The sequence below is a fragment of the Astatotilapia calliptera genome, chromosome 5, assembly GCF_900246225.1.
Source record: "Astatotilapia calliptera chromosome 5, fAstCal1.2, whole genome shotgun sequence".
NCBI lineage: Eukaryota > Metazoa > Chordata > Actinopteri > Cichliformes > Cichlidae > Astatotilapia > Astatotilapia calliptera.
Window position 1 is genome coordinate 22,647,257 of NC_039306.1, and position 18,999 is coordinate 22,666,255.

The 18,999-nt window shown below is 39.9% G+C and overlaps 2 protein-coding genes across 2 annotated transcripts; both read left to right on the forward strand.

Moving 5' to 3' along the window:
- The first annotated feature begins 2,359 nt into the window (after positions 1-2,359).
- LOC113021715 (insulin-like growth factor-binding protein 3) lies at positions 2,360-4,377 on the forward strand. The gene is made up of 4 exons (XM_026166427.1): positions 2,360-2,675; positions 3,021-3,049; positions 3,177-3,296; positions 3,411-4,377. The coding sequence occupies exons 1-4, from the start codon at positions 2,366-2,368 to the stop codon at positions 3,516-3,518; spliced, it is 567 nt and encodes a 188-aa protein (XP_026022212.1). The 5' UTR covers positions 2,360-2,365; the 3' UTR covers positions 3,519-4,377.
- A 2,407-nt stretch (positions 4,378-6,784) lies between these two features.
- Positions 6,785-17,909, forward strand: LOC113022604 (phosphatidylinositol 5-phosphate 4-kinase type-2 gamma-like). The gene is made up of 10 exons (XM_026168181.1): positions 6,785-7,130; positions 7,219-7,316; positions 8,043-8,139; positions 8,665-8,814; positions 14,024-14,170; positions 14,477-14,515; positions 16,981-17,094; positions 17,171-17,426; positions 17,564-17,667; positions 17,746-17,909. Exons 1-10 carry the CDS (start codon positions 6,981-6,983, stop codon positions 17,824-17,826), a joined length of 1,236 nt encoding a protein of 411 aa, XP_026023966.1. The 5' UTR covers positions 6,785-6,980; the 3' UTR covers positions 17,827-17,909.
- The last annotated feature ends 1,090 nt before the right edge of the window (positions 17,910-18,999 follow it).

The following is an 18,999-nucleotide window of genomic DNA, read 5'->3' on the forward strand; positions in this document are numbered from 1 at the left end:
TACATGGAACGCCATAACCAAGTGGCCGGCATAGTGTACAGGAACATCTGTGCCGAGTATAACCTGGAAGTCCCGAGGTCAAAATGGGAGATGCCCCCAAGGGTGGTGAAGAATGACCGAGCTAAGATCCTGTGGGACTTCCAGATACAGACGGACAAAATGGTGGTGGCTAACCAACCGGACATAGTGGTGGTAGACAAACAGAAGAAGACGGCCGTAGTGATCGATGTAGCGGTTCCGAATGACAGCAATATCAGGAAGAAGGAACACGAGAAGCTGGAGAAATACCAAGGGCTCAGAGAAGAGCTCGAGAGGATGTGGAGGGTGAAGGTAACGGTGGTCCCCGTGGTAATCGGAGCACTAGGTGCGGTGACTCCCAAGCTAGGCGAGTGGCTCCAGCAGATCCCGGGAACAACATCGGAGATCTCTGTCCAGAAGAGCGCAGTCCTGGGAACAGCTAAGATACTGCGCAGGACCCTCAAGCTCCCAGGCCTCTGGTAGAGGACCCGAGCTTGAAGGATAAACCGCCCGCAGGGGCGTGCTGGGTGTTATATATATATATATATATATATATATATATATATATATATATATATATATATATATATATATATATATATATATATATATATATATATATAAATCAAAATACCATATATATTATTGTCTAAGGAGCTTGGAAAGAAAAGCATCTGGACCTCTTTTAGTTTCTTGAAACTTCTCATCTGAGAAGCTTATTCAGATCTAAGAGCAATTGGTGGAGAATCCCAGCTTTTTAAGCCCTATTGGGAGTGTACCTAAGAGGGTCCGGGACCCTGGTAATTCTTAGTTTTAAATTGAATTTATTTTTATTCCACGTGTTTATGAATTTAGTTATACATATTTCATTTTCACTTTGTAACAGATATTTTAATATTTTAATCTAGTGGATTAGTGGCTCTGTGGTGTAATAGTCAACACATTCACCAAGATTCCCAATCCATTCGAACCTCAGGGGTTCAAAAGCTCCTAGTAGTCCCAAGGCTGGATAAATAGGAGGGTTGTATTAGGAAGTTCCTCTGGCATAAAATCCGTGCCAAATCAAACATGTGGATCCATCCGCTTTGGCAACCCTTTGGGAAATAAGGGAGCAGCTGAAAGTACCTTATTTATCTCTTTTTTGGATTATTTTCTTGATTTTGAAATTTCAAGCAAAACACTGCATCCCCCTCACAGCTTCTTATGAAGTTGAACGTCAGTTTGTGAGCTGGTTTACAATTGTATAAACCGGCATGGAAAAAAATTGACATAAACACTGAACTTAAGAGTAAGTTTGCTTCTGGTGGGGAAAATGAAAGCAGAAACCTACAAGTCCTAGCAACCATGAGATATTAAACGTATCAATTTTATGGCAAAATACTTTGATCCTGTCCTTTAATTTCATGTGTTTGTGATTCACAAATGCGGAATTTACAGGGCGGGACTTTTAGCTTGTGGCTATTGATGTCTTAGTCATCTTGCCTTCAGCGGCACTCCTTCAACCTTCCGGTGTCAATCAGTGTCAGCTTCAGCCCTGAGAATCTGTAAACACACTCTGAGAACACACTGTCGATTTAGCAGATAGCGTTTAAAAAAAAAAGTAGTGACAATATCAATAAAAAGGTTGGAGGTGTTGGAGTGCCAAAATGCTTTTACTGTTGTTAACAGAGAAAAACTTCTATTATTTGGAGTGTTTTTTGAGGCTATAAAGCCAGATTTATTCCTTGTTTTAACTATTTTTACTTATTTTTTATTATTTTTTTATATTCAAATCATTTTAATATTAAATTCTGCTAGAGATTTGAATGCCATTGAAAACCGTGGTGTAATGAAACTAAATTTATGCTGCAGAAAATAAAGTGTCTTTTTCATCTTTTAGCCCTACCATGATTGACTGGCCATAATAACGCAGCACCTCCGTAAAAATATGACGATGATAAATGATCCTCTAAGTGGGGAAAAGGCAGAGCAATGGTGTAGCAAACGCAGCATCACTTGTGATTTATGTCAATGTAGGAAACATAGCTATCCAGTGGCATGACAGGCAACAAATGGCATGAGCGTGCGTGAGCACGTGTATGTGTCAGAGACAAGTCAAATGGGGTGTGCTCAGCTGTGTGGAAATGAGAGGAAAGCTAACATTCTCCATCACGTATCCCTCCCATACCTTTCCTCTTTAAAAGCTGCTGTCAGTGGCGTCTGTCAGCTGCATTATCACTTGCTGCTCTCAGCTGGAGCAAATTATCCAAAACTGGGAACAGAGTTAGAAAAGGGAATCTTGGAACCGTTTATTACTGCTACGAGGCTGCACTGGAACCATTTATTAGCAGACAACTTTTAGTGTAAGATGTTGCTGTGTTTAAACATCCTGGTGCTGGTCCTCCTGCAGCTGGCTTGTTCAAACCCACTGACCACACCGTCCAGAGGATGTCCTACCTGCAGAGGAAAGCACTCACAGAGGCAGCCGTCTGTAGAGGTAAATGCCACAACTTTGGCTCTTGGAGAGCCGTGTGGCGTCTACACTCTGAGCTGCGCCCACGGTCTGCGTTGTGCACCTCCAGACGATGAGCCAAAGCCCCTGCGTGCCCTGCTGGAAGGCAGAGGAGTCTGCAGTAATGCCAGTAGCACCAGCCCGACTAAACCGGTCCATGTTGCTGGTAAGTTTCAGCTTACTTTTTTGGGAGAAGCTATGATTTAATCAGTGAGAGAGAAACATTATGGATTTAGGAGTAATTGAATACTTATTATTATTATTTTGCTGTTGTTGGCTGAGATACAATCTTAAATATCACATTTATCTCGAAAGTTAAATGCTTTTAACTCACTGCTTTTCAGGTTATTATCATGTTATAATGGAAATTGGAGTATGACTAGAGAAATCAACATGTGTTACCAAGCAAAAGATCTCAAAATGTGTGAAATCTTCCTCAATTTAATGGCATAAACGCTAAAATTTTAAAAACTGATGTTCTTGTTTGTTTTTATTTGCTTTCATACACTAGAAAGTACACCTACTGAGAATCCAGATGAGGTAAAAACGCTCATCCTGTACTGTATATCTATGTTTAAAAAACAAAACAAAACAAAAAGAGCACATTCCTGACAGTGAATTAAAGTAGGCATTACATATATCTGGTTAACTCTGTTCCTTCTCTCAGGCTCCATGCCGTCAGCTGCTAACGACAATCATCGAAGGTCTTAATGCCCATTTATTTACGTCAAACCATGATATCTACATGCCCAACTGTGACAAGCGTGGTTTCTTCAGAAAGAAGCAGGTGAGTCTCCAAATTAGATGATTTATAGGAAAAAGGGCTGATCTCACATTGATTCTATAGAGACCAGACATCTTTGCATTTAACTCTTTACTATGTCTGTTGTGTTTTCGGCAGTGTTGGTCATCTCGAGGTGGGCGGCGGCGAGGAAAGTGTTGGTGCGTTGACAAGAACGGCATGCCCCTGTCTACAAACACTAAACAGAAGGGTGGTCTGAGCTGTTAAATGCAACGAGGAGGCTGAAGCTTCAGTCCCTGTGTGAGATTACGATGAAGGCACACCAGACCAGTAAAGGGACCGAACACAGTGCCTCTTATGTGACTGTGCGCCAGCAGAGAGAAGGACATCGCTATTACAAGGCTGTTTAACAATCAGGTGAAACTTTAGTGTCCATGCGCCCTCTGCTGAACACATTAAAACTTTATTGGTTTGATGTCCTTTCATGTTAACCCTCATAACACGCGGCCATTTAAAAATGCTGTTTGCTTTTGAAGGGAAACCCCCTTTGTTCTAACATGAAACTGATTCTAAGTATTGTAAATGACAGCTATTGATTATTGGATTGATTAACCATAAATCAGTTATGATTTTTTTCTTGAAAAGAATATCTATGTAAGCATAGAGAGGCACATTTTCGGCATCCACCAGTGGCACATCGTGTTATTAATGCAAGTTTAGAATTTTATAGACTGACTGATCACTAGAAAAAAACTCTTTTCCAATTATAGCTAAAACCTCCAGGGCTGATTAAAGAAGCAATAAATTTGGTTAGGTGAGTGTCTGAGGAATCAGCCTCAGTGGGTTCAATTATATTCTCAAAGTGGAGAAAAACAAAATAATTTTATCCCGAAACACTTTGTTATTAGGAATGAGTCCTGCACACTGGTGTATGCCAGCTTTTAGTCCCTTTTTCTCCTCTTCCTCTCTAATCAGCTCAGGAGAAAGTCTTTTCCCCCCCATTTTGACACCCAGTCGAACCCACAAAAGCAGTTATTTAAGGTCATTTAACTTCATAAATTTCTCAATCCAAACAATAAGTTTAGAAAATATGGTCTGTCTTTTTTTTTAAATTTGTTTTTGTATCTTTTCAGTGTATTTATATATATTTTCCATATTTTTTTTAAACTTTGAAACCACTGTAATTGTACAACTATCAATGCTGTAAAATATCTCAACATGTAATCCTATTTATGTTACTTCGGATATGATATTCTATTTATGTTAACACTGATAGCGCCATTAGTGATTAAGGACTTGGGGGCATTTTTAATTTTCAAGACTGATATACGGCGAAACACAGTATTACAAAAATAAATGTAAGATTTTTATTGGTTATTATATTAAAGATTTTTTAAAATAAAACATGTTTTAGTTTTTTAATTTATCTGGCCCTTTAAACAGGAAGTCTCAGCTCTTTAGTCTAGTGGTTCCTGCAACCACAATAGAAAGAATATTATGATTTGCTGCAACAAGGGTGTCAAACATGTGGTCTGGAGGCCCGAACTGGCCCGTGGAATGGTCCAATACGGTCCACCTGGTGGTTTTGTGAAGTGTAAAAATTACAGCTCCCACTGTAATTTGCACCAGAAAGTACTGTGTTACAAGTCTTAGTGGTTAACAACCAAGCAGGAAGCATAGGGTTGCACTGGCCCCACAATGCTTATGCATGAATGAGACAGTGTATATGACTGTGAACAGGGCACTTCTGCATGTGCATCATGAGTATAACTACTATCAGGATAATTAATTTACTTAAAAATTGTTCATCACAAACCAACATTTAACCTCTTATGCAGTTCAAATAATATCATCCACACAAACTGGCCACTTTATTAGGTACACTTCTTTGGTACTGGGTTGGGTCCCCTTTTGAGTTCAGGACTGCCTTAATTCTGTAATTTCTATGTTGAACATTTCTCAGATATTTTGGTCTATATTGATGTGACAGCATCACACAGTTTTTGCAGAATTGTCAGCTGCACATGATGAAACTCTCCTGGTCCACAACATCCCAAAGGTGCTCTATTGGCTTCAAATCTGGTGAATGTGGAGGAGGCCATTTGAGCAACTGTGAACTCATTGTCATGTTCAATGACATGATGCACTATGCTGCTGTAAGCAGGAATCAGAAGATGGCTTTGTGGTCATAAATGGATGGGCATGGTCAGCGACAATAATCAGACTGTGGCATTTAAACAATGCTCCATTGGGCCTAATGGGCCTAAAGTGTGCCAAGAAAATATCCCTTACACTATTACACCACCAGCAGCCTGAAGTGCTGATCCACGGCATCGTGGATACGTGCTTTCATGTTGTTTATTCTGACACTATCACCTGAATGTCACAGCAGAGATCACTGAAGCTGAGGTCACTAATATTCAAACTTGTCCAAGATTTTTAGTAGACCCACATATTGTACCAATCTGAAAGTACCATCACTTCGTTCTCGAGTTATCGTGTTCACAAAGTTGGGTATCCATGCCATCTGCCCTGACGTCCTAAAGGGAGTATGGCCATTCTCCTCTGACCTCTGAAGTAGATAAAGCATTTTCACCCAGATAACAGCCATTCAAAACTATTCTCTGTAAACCTTGTTTGGGAAAATATCAGTAGATCAGCAGGTTCTGAAATAACCAGACTAGCCTGTCCGGCACCAGCAACCATGCAAATGTTCAAGTCCCTTAAATCATCTTTCTTCCCCATTCTGCTCAGTTTGAACTTCTGCAGGTCATACAGGCCATGTCTACACGCTCAAATGCCATGGTAATGCCATGACATATTTGCACGTACAGGTGTACCTAACAAAGTGGCACAGGCTCAGCATGACCCACTGAATTCTACATCAGTTTCTCACTATTGTATTTATTTATGATAAAATATTCTGATGAGCCTGACCACACCGCACTGAGTAAGATAGATGAATGACATCAACACGTGAATACAAAATGCATATATTCTTCTTTAGAGTATTTTTGAATAAAAAAAACAAACAAACAAAAAACTGATGCAATTTAAAATTATTTAAGTAAACGGAAACAAAACACATTTCCCTCACAGCATGTGCTATTATAAACATAAATTGCTACATTTTAAAGGTCACAAACAAACAAATATATATATATATATATAATTATAAAATTAACTATAATTAACAAATCACCACTAAGAGCTGTAATAATAGAGGTGGGCCAGCAGAATATGATGGATACTTTGTTTCTATAGATTCCAGGTCTCCAGAAGAAACCACATTAAAAAATACACTTCTCTCCCCTACATACAAGTTAAAAGTTTCAGTATCGACATTGGTATCGGCAATACTAGCCCTTTATTTACTTGGTATCGGATGGATACCAAACTTTGCAGAATCGTACAGCACTGGTAATTTAGATGTAATTACTGCAGTTCTGCCTGTAAGCAGGCCTGCACGAAAATGATCATTAATGTGACAGCATGTCAAATTAACAAAGCTTAAAAATGAGCCACAAAATAAGATGATGAAGGCTCAGCCCGTGTTGGGGGAGGCTCTGCACCTGTTCGTTGCTGGACTGAAGGACCAAAAGGCGCTGGGCTCGCAGGGTGTTGGATCAAAGCGCTAATAGGCTGCTGCAGGGCGGACTTTAGCCTACTTTACATACAGAGACAACAAAACGCCTGTCCACAGACGGAGACGCGGATACCTGCCTGAAAATGTCTTCTCCCAGTGCTACCTCCAACTCTCTGAACACTCTGGCGCCAAAAAGGAAGACGAAGAAGAAACACTTTGTTCAACAGAAAGTGAAGGTTTTCCGAGCGAGTGACCCCGTGTTGAGCGTGCTGATGTGGGGAGTCAATCATTCGGTAGCTATAAGGCCGTTTAATGTGCACTTCTGTCTGCCTGGGTATGAAAATGTTCATTATTAACTATTTATCCACTGATCATGCGCAGATTAATGACCTGAGCCAGGTGCCCGTACCTGTCATGCTGCTCCCAGACGACTTCAAAGCCAGCACCAAGATCAAAGTCAACAACCACCTCTTCAATAAGTACTGTGCTCTGCTCATAGGCTCTACTCAGCTCTGTCTGCATGATTGCAGGAGCCTCGTTTTGCTTCCTGTAAACTGCACAGATTTTTGTTCCTCTCAGGATTTATTTCTCGGTGTTATTGTCTCTGCTTATCAGAATATCCAGACCCCTTTAGAGAGCAACGGTGTTTTTCTTCACCAACACTATAGCTACAGTAATGAGCGCAGTGCAATATTGTCTCGAAAGAGAAAGAATGATGTTATGGGCTAAAGTTAGAAGTGCAGCATTAACTTGTGTTTTTTTTACTTGCTGTGCAACATAATTTAAAAGGCAAAAAAAGGTTAGCTTGATGGATTTATCTGAAATAGTGGTGGAAGAGTGTCAGTCAGAGTGTGCTACAGTATAATAATCATTTATAAAAGCTGTCCTATACAGTGTCTGTTGTTAGGTTCGGTTTCTATAAGCACTGAGTCTAGAAAAGTGAAAGGCTTTCAATAATCCTTTAATCCGTTCAGGAATCCGGGTTCAGTAAAGACTTATGAACAGAGGTTTGAGGACCAATAAAATATTTTCCCAAGGTTAAAGTGCCGTTACTGTAGTGAGATTTCTCTGAACTTGTTTTGATCTGGAAGCTGTTAAGCAGCAGGATCCCTAATATAATTCAGTCAGCTAATAGTCACGAGCATAGATCTTTTGTATAATGTTGCTGCACACTAAATCTATGCGTTATTGTCATTATTCCTCAGGGAGACTCTTCCAGGACAGTTTAAATTCAAAGAGTACTGTCCTCAAGTGTTCAGAAACCTGCGAGAGCGCTTTGGCATTGAGGATCAAGATTTCCAGGTATGATTCACAGCAAGTCTGTGTTTCATTGTGCACTAAAATATAAATATGGATAAAATCTATCGTTTCACAAAAATGTAGAGGCCATTAGAAAAAAACATAGACTTGCACAAGCAGAGAACATCCAAGGCTCTGTGTGTTTTCCTTTGATCGAAACCATGAACTTTTATGTGCATATTGATCTGCTCGCTTCTACATTTGCATTTCTTTGTGTCGTATTTTGCATGCGCCAGGTGGCACACAGCCATCCTCCAGTCTGGGAAGTGCACATTTGCTTAGCACGCAATTACGGGAAACATATTGTTGCTGATAAAAGTCACATTAGCTTACTGCAGACCTGCATTCAGATCAATGTAAGAAGCATGTTAAAACAAAGCTTTTTATGGTCCGATGCTGCGCAGCATTACATTTCTGGTATATGTAAGATATTTGCATTTGTTTCAACACTTTAAAATGTGAAAGGTTTCCCAGGGCAGGAGGCTTCTCCTTCTGATCTCATGATGCTGTTCTCTCACTCACCGGCAGGTTTCTCTGGCTCGGAGTCCTCCTCTCAGACACGACGAAGGGAAATATGCGGGCCTGCTGCTGACGTCGTACGACCGCACTTTGGTTATAAAAGAAATTTCCAGTGAGGAGGTTGCAGAAATGCATAATGCGCTCTCTGCATATCACCAGGTAGGACTGACACAAGTTTATATGTCCTTTAAAGGTCAGAGAGTAGGTTCAATTTTAAAATTGGAGACTCCAGCTTTCAGGCCCCTTTTCTGTGGAACCAGCTCCCAGTTTGGATACTGGAGAGAGGCACTCTCTCTGCTTTTACAATAAGGCTCAAAACTATACTTTCTGATAAAGGTTATAGTTAGGGCTGGATCAGGTGACCCAGAATCCTCCCTTAGTTACCCTGCATTTAGGGCTAAGCTGCTGGGCTCTTCCCATAGTGCACTGAGTGTTTCTTCTTCACCTCTTTTCACTGTCTGTGGTTGTTCACCACTTTGCATTTAATCATTAGTTATTATTAATCCCTGGCTCTCTTACACAGTGTGTCTTTTGTTGTGTCTCCCTCTCCTCACCTCTAACCGGTTGCAGCTGATGGCTGCCTCTCCTGGTTCTGCTGCAAGTTTTTTCCTGTTAAAAGGGAGTTTTTCCTTCCCACTGTCACCATATGCTTGCTCACGTGGGGTCATCTGATTGTTGCGGTTTTCTCTCTTTTACTCTTTTACCTTTTAGTATGAAGTGCCTTGATGTGACTGTTGCTGCGATTTGGAGCTAAATAAAATGAATTGAATTGAACTGAACTAAGAACATAGTATTTCTAGTGTGTGCATGGTTGCAATCCTTTTGTACATGCACACATCTACCAGTCTTTTCTCTTTCCTTGTGTCGTTTTTATACAAGAAAAAAATGTGCCCTTTTTACATTAACCATGGTTGCCATGGTAAAGGTTTTACAGCATCAAAGCTGAGACACGAGTGTTAGAATTTCATGGCTCCAGTTTTACATTTAAATTGAAGCATATTAAATAATTCACATTGAAGAATGATTCTGTCAGAGCTTTTTCTGGTTATACAGATACAAAAAAAAATAACACACCAAACAGAGAAAGCTAAGTCACATGACATATTAACAAGTAGCATGATGTTTGTTTGCTTGTACTGTATTTCTTTTCTGTAGTGCCACAAAAGGCCTTCACACAGCTTTTTGTTGTTGTTGTTGTTGTTGTTGAAAGAGCACTGATGTTACCAATGACATTTAAAAGGGCTTGCAGTAAGCCATGATACTGTTGCATGAGCCTGTCAGTGTCACGGGTCTGGGTCCGTTGGACCCAGTATGTGGAGTTTCATGTTTTTGTTATTCCATGTTTGAGGTTATTATGTTTTGGTTTTAGTTTGCATCAGGGATTGTTTTCTTGTTCTCTTGTTGTGTTTATGATGATGATTATGATGTTTATTATTTGAGTTTCATGTTTAAGGATTTGTTCTCGGTTGTATCTCACGTTTAGTTTAGTTCAGGTTCCATGTGTCATTCTGTCTGTCTCTCAGTGTCAGGTCTGCGTCTTGGTGTGGTGTTCTCATTTCCTGTTTTATTGTGAAGGTCTGGGTCTCATGTGAGTGTGTTCAGTTTTACCTCTGTCTCGTCTTGTTGATCATTCCCAGCTGTGTCCACCACCTGTGTGTAATTCCCCTGTGTTTCTCTGGGTGTATTTAAGTCATGTCCTCTGTTGTTGTAGTTGCTGGTCCGTCTGTGTATTCCACCCTGCCTCATCTGTGTTTCTACCATGTCTCACCTGTGTGTTCTCCCTGCTGTCCATCATCAGTCTCCTCTGCTCATTCAGGTTTGTGCTTTGTAGTTTTAGTTGTTTCCCAGTATAGTTTAGTTCTCCGTGTTGCCGTTTGCCTCTCCTTTTGTGTTCAATAAATCACCTTTTACACCTTCACGACTGCCTGCGTGTGGATCCTCCTTTTCCTCCTCCACACGGCTCCTCTCACTCGCCGTGACAGTCAGTGAACATCACTCCCTAATCTCAGATCACTTTAATGCATTTCCACTGAAAAGACACTGGCCCTGGTGCCAAAAAATCAATAAAAATGCCCGAAGTTGGCACCACTGGTATCAATTGATATAGGAGGGGTTACCAAAAAAAAAAAAATTCACTGATGACTCACAGATGTAGACCACAGATTCTGTGCAACATGATTTCCTTCCTACAGATATTACTTCTGAGGCATAACGATTTTTCGCAGACCTGTCAAAATGTTTCCTTCTCATAAATCACCAAGAGAGAATCAAATACGCACCACCATCAGAGATTTATACTACAGACCCAGTTGCACAGACCCAGGATATCTTTGCGCTATCTGGATTCACTTACCCTAACACTGGCAATCAGGATAAGCGGTCACGTGTAGCTGGTAATCATCTTGCTAAGTTAACCCAGGATTTCCCCTTTGTGGTCACATGAAAGTGGTGGCATTAGCACTAGAGCAGTAGAGCAGCTGATGTTACACAGGAAGGTGAGAGAATACTATGGGAAAAATATGAAGAAGTTAAACAGGTAATATGCCTGAAAGCAACATAGCTGCTGCAGACAAAGCAGTATGAGGGTATGTAAGAGAAAAAGCGCTTAAGAGTAATATCGTATTAAAATTGTATGTGTTAAGGACTTTGGTTAATAATAACGCTTAGCCTTTCTGAAGCCTGAAAAGAAAGCCAGCAACATACTGACTGTGTAGGTTAACAGATTTATCATATCAAAATGCAAGAAGATATTGATATTAATTGAGTATTTCATTAAATTAATGTTTAAAGGGCATTTTTCATTCTTATTCTCTCATCTGCAGTCCCTGTGATGTTTCATGATCTGAGAATAAATAATTCATATAAAAACTCAATTCAAACGGAGGCTTAGTCTATGTCCAACAGACCTTAGAATAAGGTCAGCAGGTACAGTGCGGGGCTCTGTTTAAGATCATATATAAATGCTTATAGAGCAATAAGATTGTTACTGATAGTCATCAGGGAAAGATGAAAATTTTAGATGCTATTTAAAATCTAAATGTTGTAGTGATGCTGACCACAAGAGTTGTGTATGCTGTGTGAGCACAGTAGATTAGGACAGGTGTAGTGCTACTGTTAAACAAACTAGAATTGTTTCTAGCTTGTTCACAACGCTAATGTGAGCCAGTACTCTGCCAGTGTAGGTATATAATCGACAGCTCAGACACGCTGTGCATAAACTCAGCCGGTCATTCTTATCATTCTAGTAATTTGGAGGGGTTTGTTTTTGTTGTGCTATATGAGCTCATAGAGGTGTTCTGTGAAGCAAGATTATAGAATTAGTGAGCTGTCTTGACCTTAAAGTCAGAGTTTTCAGTGTCATGAAAGCGGCTCTCTTTTTACCAGGATAAGTCATCATGATAACAGGTCACTGTTTGAAAACAGCATGTTTTTTAATGATTGCTTAATTTACAACATTTTAAGGTGTGATATAGATTTTCTGCCGGAGCTATATGTTTCATATGCAGCTTGTTAAGCCTACTACTATTACTTTACTAAAACCTCTTAATAATGGGGTCTATAAATGTACAGCTGTGAAAACGGTGCCACTAGAGTGTGTATATATTATTCTGGTGATGCAGAAAATGTTTAAATGTTGTTATGCCCGATTCTAATCTGCTGCCTCTTTTACACTGTTTGAACCGCAGCTGCAGGAAGACTGAACACACACCATGAACACCTATCAATCAGTTAAATCAGATTCACGTTGGTCTGCTGACAAACTAAAGTGATTTGCACTTGCCAGTTTAAAGTTTCAGAGGTCTAATGTGCAGCCACCATATTAGACATCAACAGCAGCGCTGAGCGCACACTTAGTGGTAACATAAATATATTAACTCAAATTAAAACGTTTACTTCACCACTCTGCCAAATCCCAAGATAAATGACTTTGCATTTCGCTGTTATATTTTTTCATTTCTTTATAGGTTTTATGACCACTTTACATCATGATCATCTGATAATGGCTCTAACTGGAGCAGGCAACAGTCACAGGGATCATTTGTGTGAGAAGAATCACTTGACATGTGAAACACGCCTTTTTATGAGAGCTTGAACTTTCTTCTGGTTCCCAGTTCAGTTTCTTTGGAGTTTGGGGCTCTTGCTTAGAACCCCAACTTATTTTGAGTTTGATATTTCTTGTGTGTTTTGTTCCCTCGCTGTCTCCTTATCTTTTCCTCCCTCAGTTTCTGTGCTTGTGTTTTTGTCCTCCATTGTCCCCATGAGTCTGTTTTCATATTTAATTTGAGTCTTCTTGCCTCCATATTTAGCATATCTTCCTAACTTTCGTTTTCTTTCATTTTTACTTGATGTCTGATTGTTCTGACATATGTTAAGTGCATTCAGGTATGCCTTGCTCCCTCAGCGTACCCGGGGGTCGATTCACTTACTGTAACACTGGCACTCAAGATAAGCCGGTTTCCTCCAGGGCTTTCATTCCATGTTCACGTGAAAGGGGTGTTGTTGGCAGAATCAGCCACATTTATTAATAAGTTAATGACATCAGACTGTTCATACAAAGAGGTTAAACACGCAATACAGACTGAAAATCTCACAGCAGTTAACTAGCTTTGTAAGGTGATAGATTTACCAATATGACAACTCTAACAATAGGACACAGGAGAATCGGATGGATTTTAACAGAGTATTTTATTAAATGAATTTAGTTTTAATTCTCCATTTGTTTCATCCTAATTAAAGGTTTGACACAAATGTCATTCAGTATATTACCAACTCCAAGTCCATCAGAATTAGCTCAGTTTCACTTGTAGACGCTCCAGTGCACAAATGCAATGCAGACAACGCTGTGCTCAGTGGCTTTGACACTTATTGTTGCTCATCACAATGAACTGTTTTCATACTTGAGGTATAACAGACGTCTCAAAATACAAAGCTGATTAAAAAATGAAGTCGAGCATTGTGTAAATCCACGTTTACTTGCTGGGACTGTACATCCTCCCTGCCTTTCTTGACATTTCTTGCTATGATGCTATGAAATGACTTTATATTACCTGTGCGTTGAATCATATCTGTTACAAGGAAAAACCTTATCTTACTAGGAACTCTTTTATGTTATCATACTTTACCTCTTATGCAATGTCTTAACGACGCTGTAGAGTCATATAACAATGAAGCCATCTGTTTGAAATGCAGGCAGTGTTTTCAAATGGAGTTCGTCCTGTAAATTATTCCAAGTCTAAATTACATCTGCGGTGCTGATCAGATGCCACAGGAGGATCTTCAGGAAGAGCATTAACCACAACTTATTATATTCACGTGCAGATGTTTATTCTTCATGACTGAAAATCCATGTACTGATGGTCTCTTCCAGCATATTGTCACCTGCCACGGCAGTACGCTCCTCCCTCAGTTCCTGGCCATGTACAGAGTCACTGTGGAGAGTGAGGACACCTACCTGTTAGTAATGAGGAACATGTTCAGCCACCGACTTCACGTACACAGGAAGTATGACCTCAAGGTAATCCTCCAGAGGCAGTGTATCTCATATGATAGTGTCTTATTACTTTTATCAGCTATTGAAATGCTTAACTTACCAAAACATTTAAAGACAATAGTTTAAAAAACAGAGTGTTAAATGCTTGTGAATTAAAGTTATGCTTCACCCCAAACCATTTATTAATAGTAGACTGTTGGATTTATGGCCACACGTGTATCATCTCTGAGAACACATGAGTGATAATGACTATTCTAGCTTTGAAAGTAATGAGCAAATATGGATCTTTGGCTCAACAGTAACACCGGTCGCTTTCTTCTCTTTCATCAGGGCTCGCTGGTGTCTCGTGAAGCCAGTTTTAAAGAAAAGGTGAGATCAGATTCAGGTAAAGTCAGTCTGTTGTCCACAAGAGTTCCAGTGACGTTTGTCTTTACTGGAAATAAAGCACACGTGTGGCCGTGGAGTGTTTAAGAGGCAGTGATCTATTACAGATGGTTATTTTTACGTCTTCTGACTCAGGCTCAATGAAAGAGTGGCTGAATACATTTGAGCTTGTTAATTTTAATTATGATAACCTTGCACTAACATCTCCAGTAAGAAAATGGTCAAAAAAAGCTCGGCTCCACTCGATTATTATACCTTTATTTGGCAATAGCTTTATTGCGATGTCTGATGTGTTTGGTTTCTTTTTTGTACCTGTTCAAATGAAGGACCAAAGTGTTTTGTTTTAGTGCAACACAGCGTGTTGCACTAAAAGGAAAAATATATAATCTATGAGGTGGTTATTTCCAAAACCAGTCAAGTGCCTTTCTGGTCTTTAGTTTTTGAAGTGATTTAGTTCTGTGCTCACATCAAGCTGGGAGACTCGTGAGAGAGAGAGAGATAAACACGAAACGTCAAAAACAGCAGCTGACCCTGACTGATAAACACTCGTCTTTCAACTCCACGCGTCAAGCTTGGAGAGGCCTTTGCGTTTAAAAAAAGCATCTCCACAGCAGTCGAAGCCATTACACGCAGCTATATTTCCATAGGATTCATTTTCAGAATTTCTTTCTAATTTCTCCTTACCAGTGCTTCCCTTGTAAAACTGCAGGTGTCCTTTTTTAATATGTTTAAATGAAAGACATATATTGAGTCACAGAAACTTTTGAAAATGCTTTTTTTTAATCATTAACATTTTCTACAATATTTTTCTACAATATTTTGCTCTTTTCTTTTTCAGAAAAGAGACACTCCAATAAAAATGGTAGAAATATCTCAGTGAGGCAAAAAGAAAAACTGTTGGGGTCCAGAAAAGAGGTTCAGTAAATAGCTCAAACTGCCTGAAGACCAAACACAGTAAAGTTTTAGGGTTCATCAAGTCCATTAATTAATAGTGCCAGGCTGACTTTGTAAGCCATTAAAATAAGCGCTTTGCCTGTTGCACAGCGATTGAATTCATAGCTGGTGTGCAGATTACAATGTATCATCGGTTTATTTAGGTATGCATCTTTGATATGGTTCATTTATTTATTTATCTTGTAGTCAGCTCACATGATTATCTGCCATAATGAGCAGGATACAACAACCTATTTATATGGTACTGTGCAAAAGTTTCAAGCCCTCGATTTTGTCACGTTTTGTTTCCTGGACCAGATTTTGTTGTGATCTTTGAAATAGTCTTGAGCAGCCCAGGCTTTCTGAAGGTCTTTTTAAATTTTTCTATGAACATTGGCTGCTTTTTCATTCATTTTCAGTCCAATCCTTGTACCTGCCCATTTTCAAAGGAATATTGTTGTTGTTTGTTAAGCTACTTAACATTGACCTGTGAATCATTCAAGCATAAAAATGCACCTAACCCAAGGGATGATCCAGTGTTGTGTCTACACATAATACACATCTTTGTTAATAGCAGTCTGTCACAAAAACATATAATTTCTTCCCATTTCTTTAGTTGAATCTATGAAAACAATAACAGAGACAGGCATAACATAGCATTTCTGCACCAACAAGGTGATTCCAAAAAAGCTTTTACCTGAAAAACTGTGAGTCTTTCAGCCTAAACTTTGATTTTAGCTCACTGAGACTTGTGTAACCTGAAATTAACAAACAATTGTTCAGTACTTGGCGTAATGATAATGATAATGATAATGATAATGATAATGATACGCCACTAAAAGGCAACATTTCTGTGAAAAAAACCCATCTGATTATTGCCTAACATTGTCTGACGTTTGGACTGATAGCTACATCAATCACCGACTGCAAGTAAAATGATAAAAGCTGAAGTGAGAAAGAAAAACTTAGCATACCTGAAGTGGCTGCACGTGTGCTACTGCCCCCACAGTCTGTCTGAAGATGTGGACGTGTTTAGTATTCTGGCTGCTCTCCCCGGTTTGACAGGCTACATCTAAGACTGCAAACCAAAAATGTATTTTTTTTCTCTTTGAAATGTGCGCCTGAGGGCAGAGTGTGGAATTATTTTCCTATGTGTAACTGTTATTGTTTGCGCATTGTGACAAATGTGATTTTAAGATTAGACTTTCTTGAATCTTCCCACAGAAAAATCACTTAGCAACAGGCTGTTTTAAACATCAGAAGCCCTCTGTTTGGCCTCCAGCGACGCTGACCTAGATAAAAAAGAAAAAGATGAAGAAATATCTGGTTTAATAGAGGAAGTTTGACTAGCTGCAGAGCTGCGGGAACCTTTGATATTTCCATCTGTACTGATTCAGAAAACAAAATTATGAAAATGTTATTTGGCTTTAATCATATGAAAATGGAGAAGCTATAAATGTTTTGATGAAAAGAAAAATGCTGTTGAATGAATGTTGTAATTCTTTCTATATTTTCAGGTCAAGGAATTGCCCACTTATAAGGATGTGGACTTTATGAATAACATGCAGAAAGTTTATGTGAGTGATGAAGAGAAGGAGAAAATAATGGACAAGCTCAACAGAGACACTGAGGTAAGAGAGGCGTTGCTTTTTGTGGGGGATTTTTGTGTTTCTTGTCTCTGGTGTGTAATTATTTCTCTCACTGCAGTTTCTTGTACGTATGAGGATCATGGACTACAGCCTGCTGCTCGGTATCCACGATGTCGAAAGAGCCGAGATGGAGGAGGAGGAGGAGGAGATGGAGCTGTCCGATGAGGAGGAAGAGGATGATGAAAATGGCCTTGCTCCTGCTCCCCACTCCACCTCCCCTGAAGGCATTACCGGCTACATGAACTCCTTCAAACCCATGGGTCCCGGGGATTTCGACCCTTATGTGGATGTGTACGCTATTCAGAGCGCTGTGGGTGAGTCCCGACAGCCGAGATAGGAGCCCTGCGCTTTTTCACCCACCGAAACTTCCTCTCACACTGTGCTGCACAAGATAAGATCATATGCGCAGATCAATATCGCTCGCCAAACACTGTGAATCGCTCCCTTGTAGGTGCGCCCCGTAGGGAGGTGTATTTTATGGGTCTGATTGACGTGCTGACGCAGTACGACACCAAGAAGAAAGCCGCTCACGCTGCCAAGGCTGTCAAACACGGGGTGAGAGATCAGTGCTCTGCAAAGTGTAAAGGGCTGCTTCTACTTATTTCTGATCGACTGTGTGTCTGTGTTTTGTAGGCAGGAGCTGAGATCTCAACTGTTCATCCAGAGCAGTACGCTAAACGCTTCAAAGAGTTCATCGCCAAAATCTTTGCCTAGTTCAGGGATTCATTTAATACATGAAGAATTCAGCTTTGCAGTCATCAAAGCATCACCAATAAAGCACTAATAATTTAATAGCATCCTTTTGTTTCCCTTCCTTTTTAAAAAACATCTTTACTATTCATGGGATTCTACACTTCGAGACAAGCTGTGCATTTATTCCAAGTGAAGAATTTGCGAAAAGGACTTCTTGGCAGCTCAATGTTGTTAATGGGTTTCTTTTCTTTTGACGTAAAGGTTTGGCAACACTACTGTTGAGTCTAAGTGACAGCAAGAAATAAAAGATTCCTGAAAGACATCTTTCAAGTTTACACCTGTAAACATCACTAATATGAAGGTATTTGTTTTACTGGCCAAAGATGATAAAATAAGCTTTACACCAGCCACATTATTAGGTACATCTTGCTTGTATTCGCTTGGACTGCCTTAACTCTTCATGGTGTAGATTCAACAAAGAAAACAAAGATTTTGGTCAATGTTGACGTGATAGCATCACTCAGAACATCCATGATTTGAATCTTCTGTTCTACCATACCCAATCTGGTGAGTGTGGAGGGCATTTGAATGCAGTCATGTTAAAAAAAAACAGCCTGAGATGATTTGAACTTTGTGACATGGTGCGTTATCCTGCTGAAGCAAGGTGGGTACACTGTGGTCATAAAGGGATGGACATAGTAACAGGACTCAGACTGTGGCATTAAAATGATGCTCAGTTGGGGCTAAGGGAACCAAAGTGCGCCAAGAAAAGATCTCCAACCATTACACCACCATCATCAGGCTGAACTGTTAACACAAGGGAGGATGGATCCATGCTTTCATGCTGTTTACGCAACATTTTGATCCTACCATCCCATCGGACCAGGCAACACTTTTTCCAATCTGCTATTGTCTAATTTTGGTGATTTTGCTTTTTGTAATCTCAGTTTCCCATTCTTAGCTGACAGGAGTGGCACCGGGTGGAGTTTTCTGCTGCTGAAGCCCATCTGCGTCAAGGTTTGAAGTGTTGTTGGAGATGCTCGTCTGCATAGCTTAGAGGTTGTGTAATAATATTGAGTCCAGCCCACTGGCACCAACAACCAACAGTCACCTTAGTTTAACGTCTGGGCTATAGTAACCATGGTAAGTTCAAGGTGTGCCATATGTACCAACTGTACCAAAGTTCTTTAATGG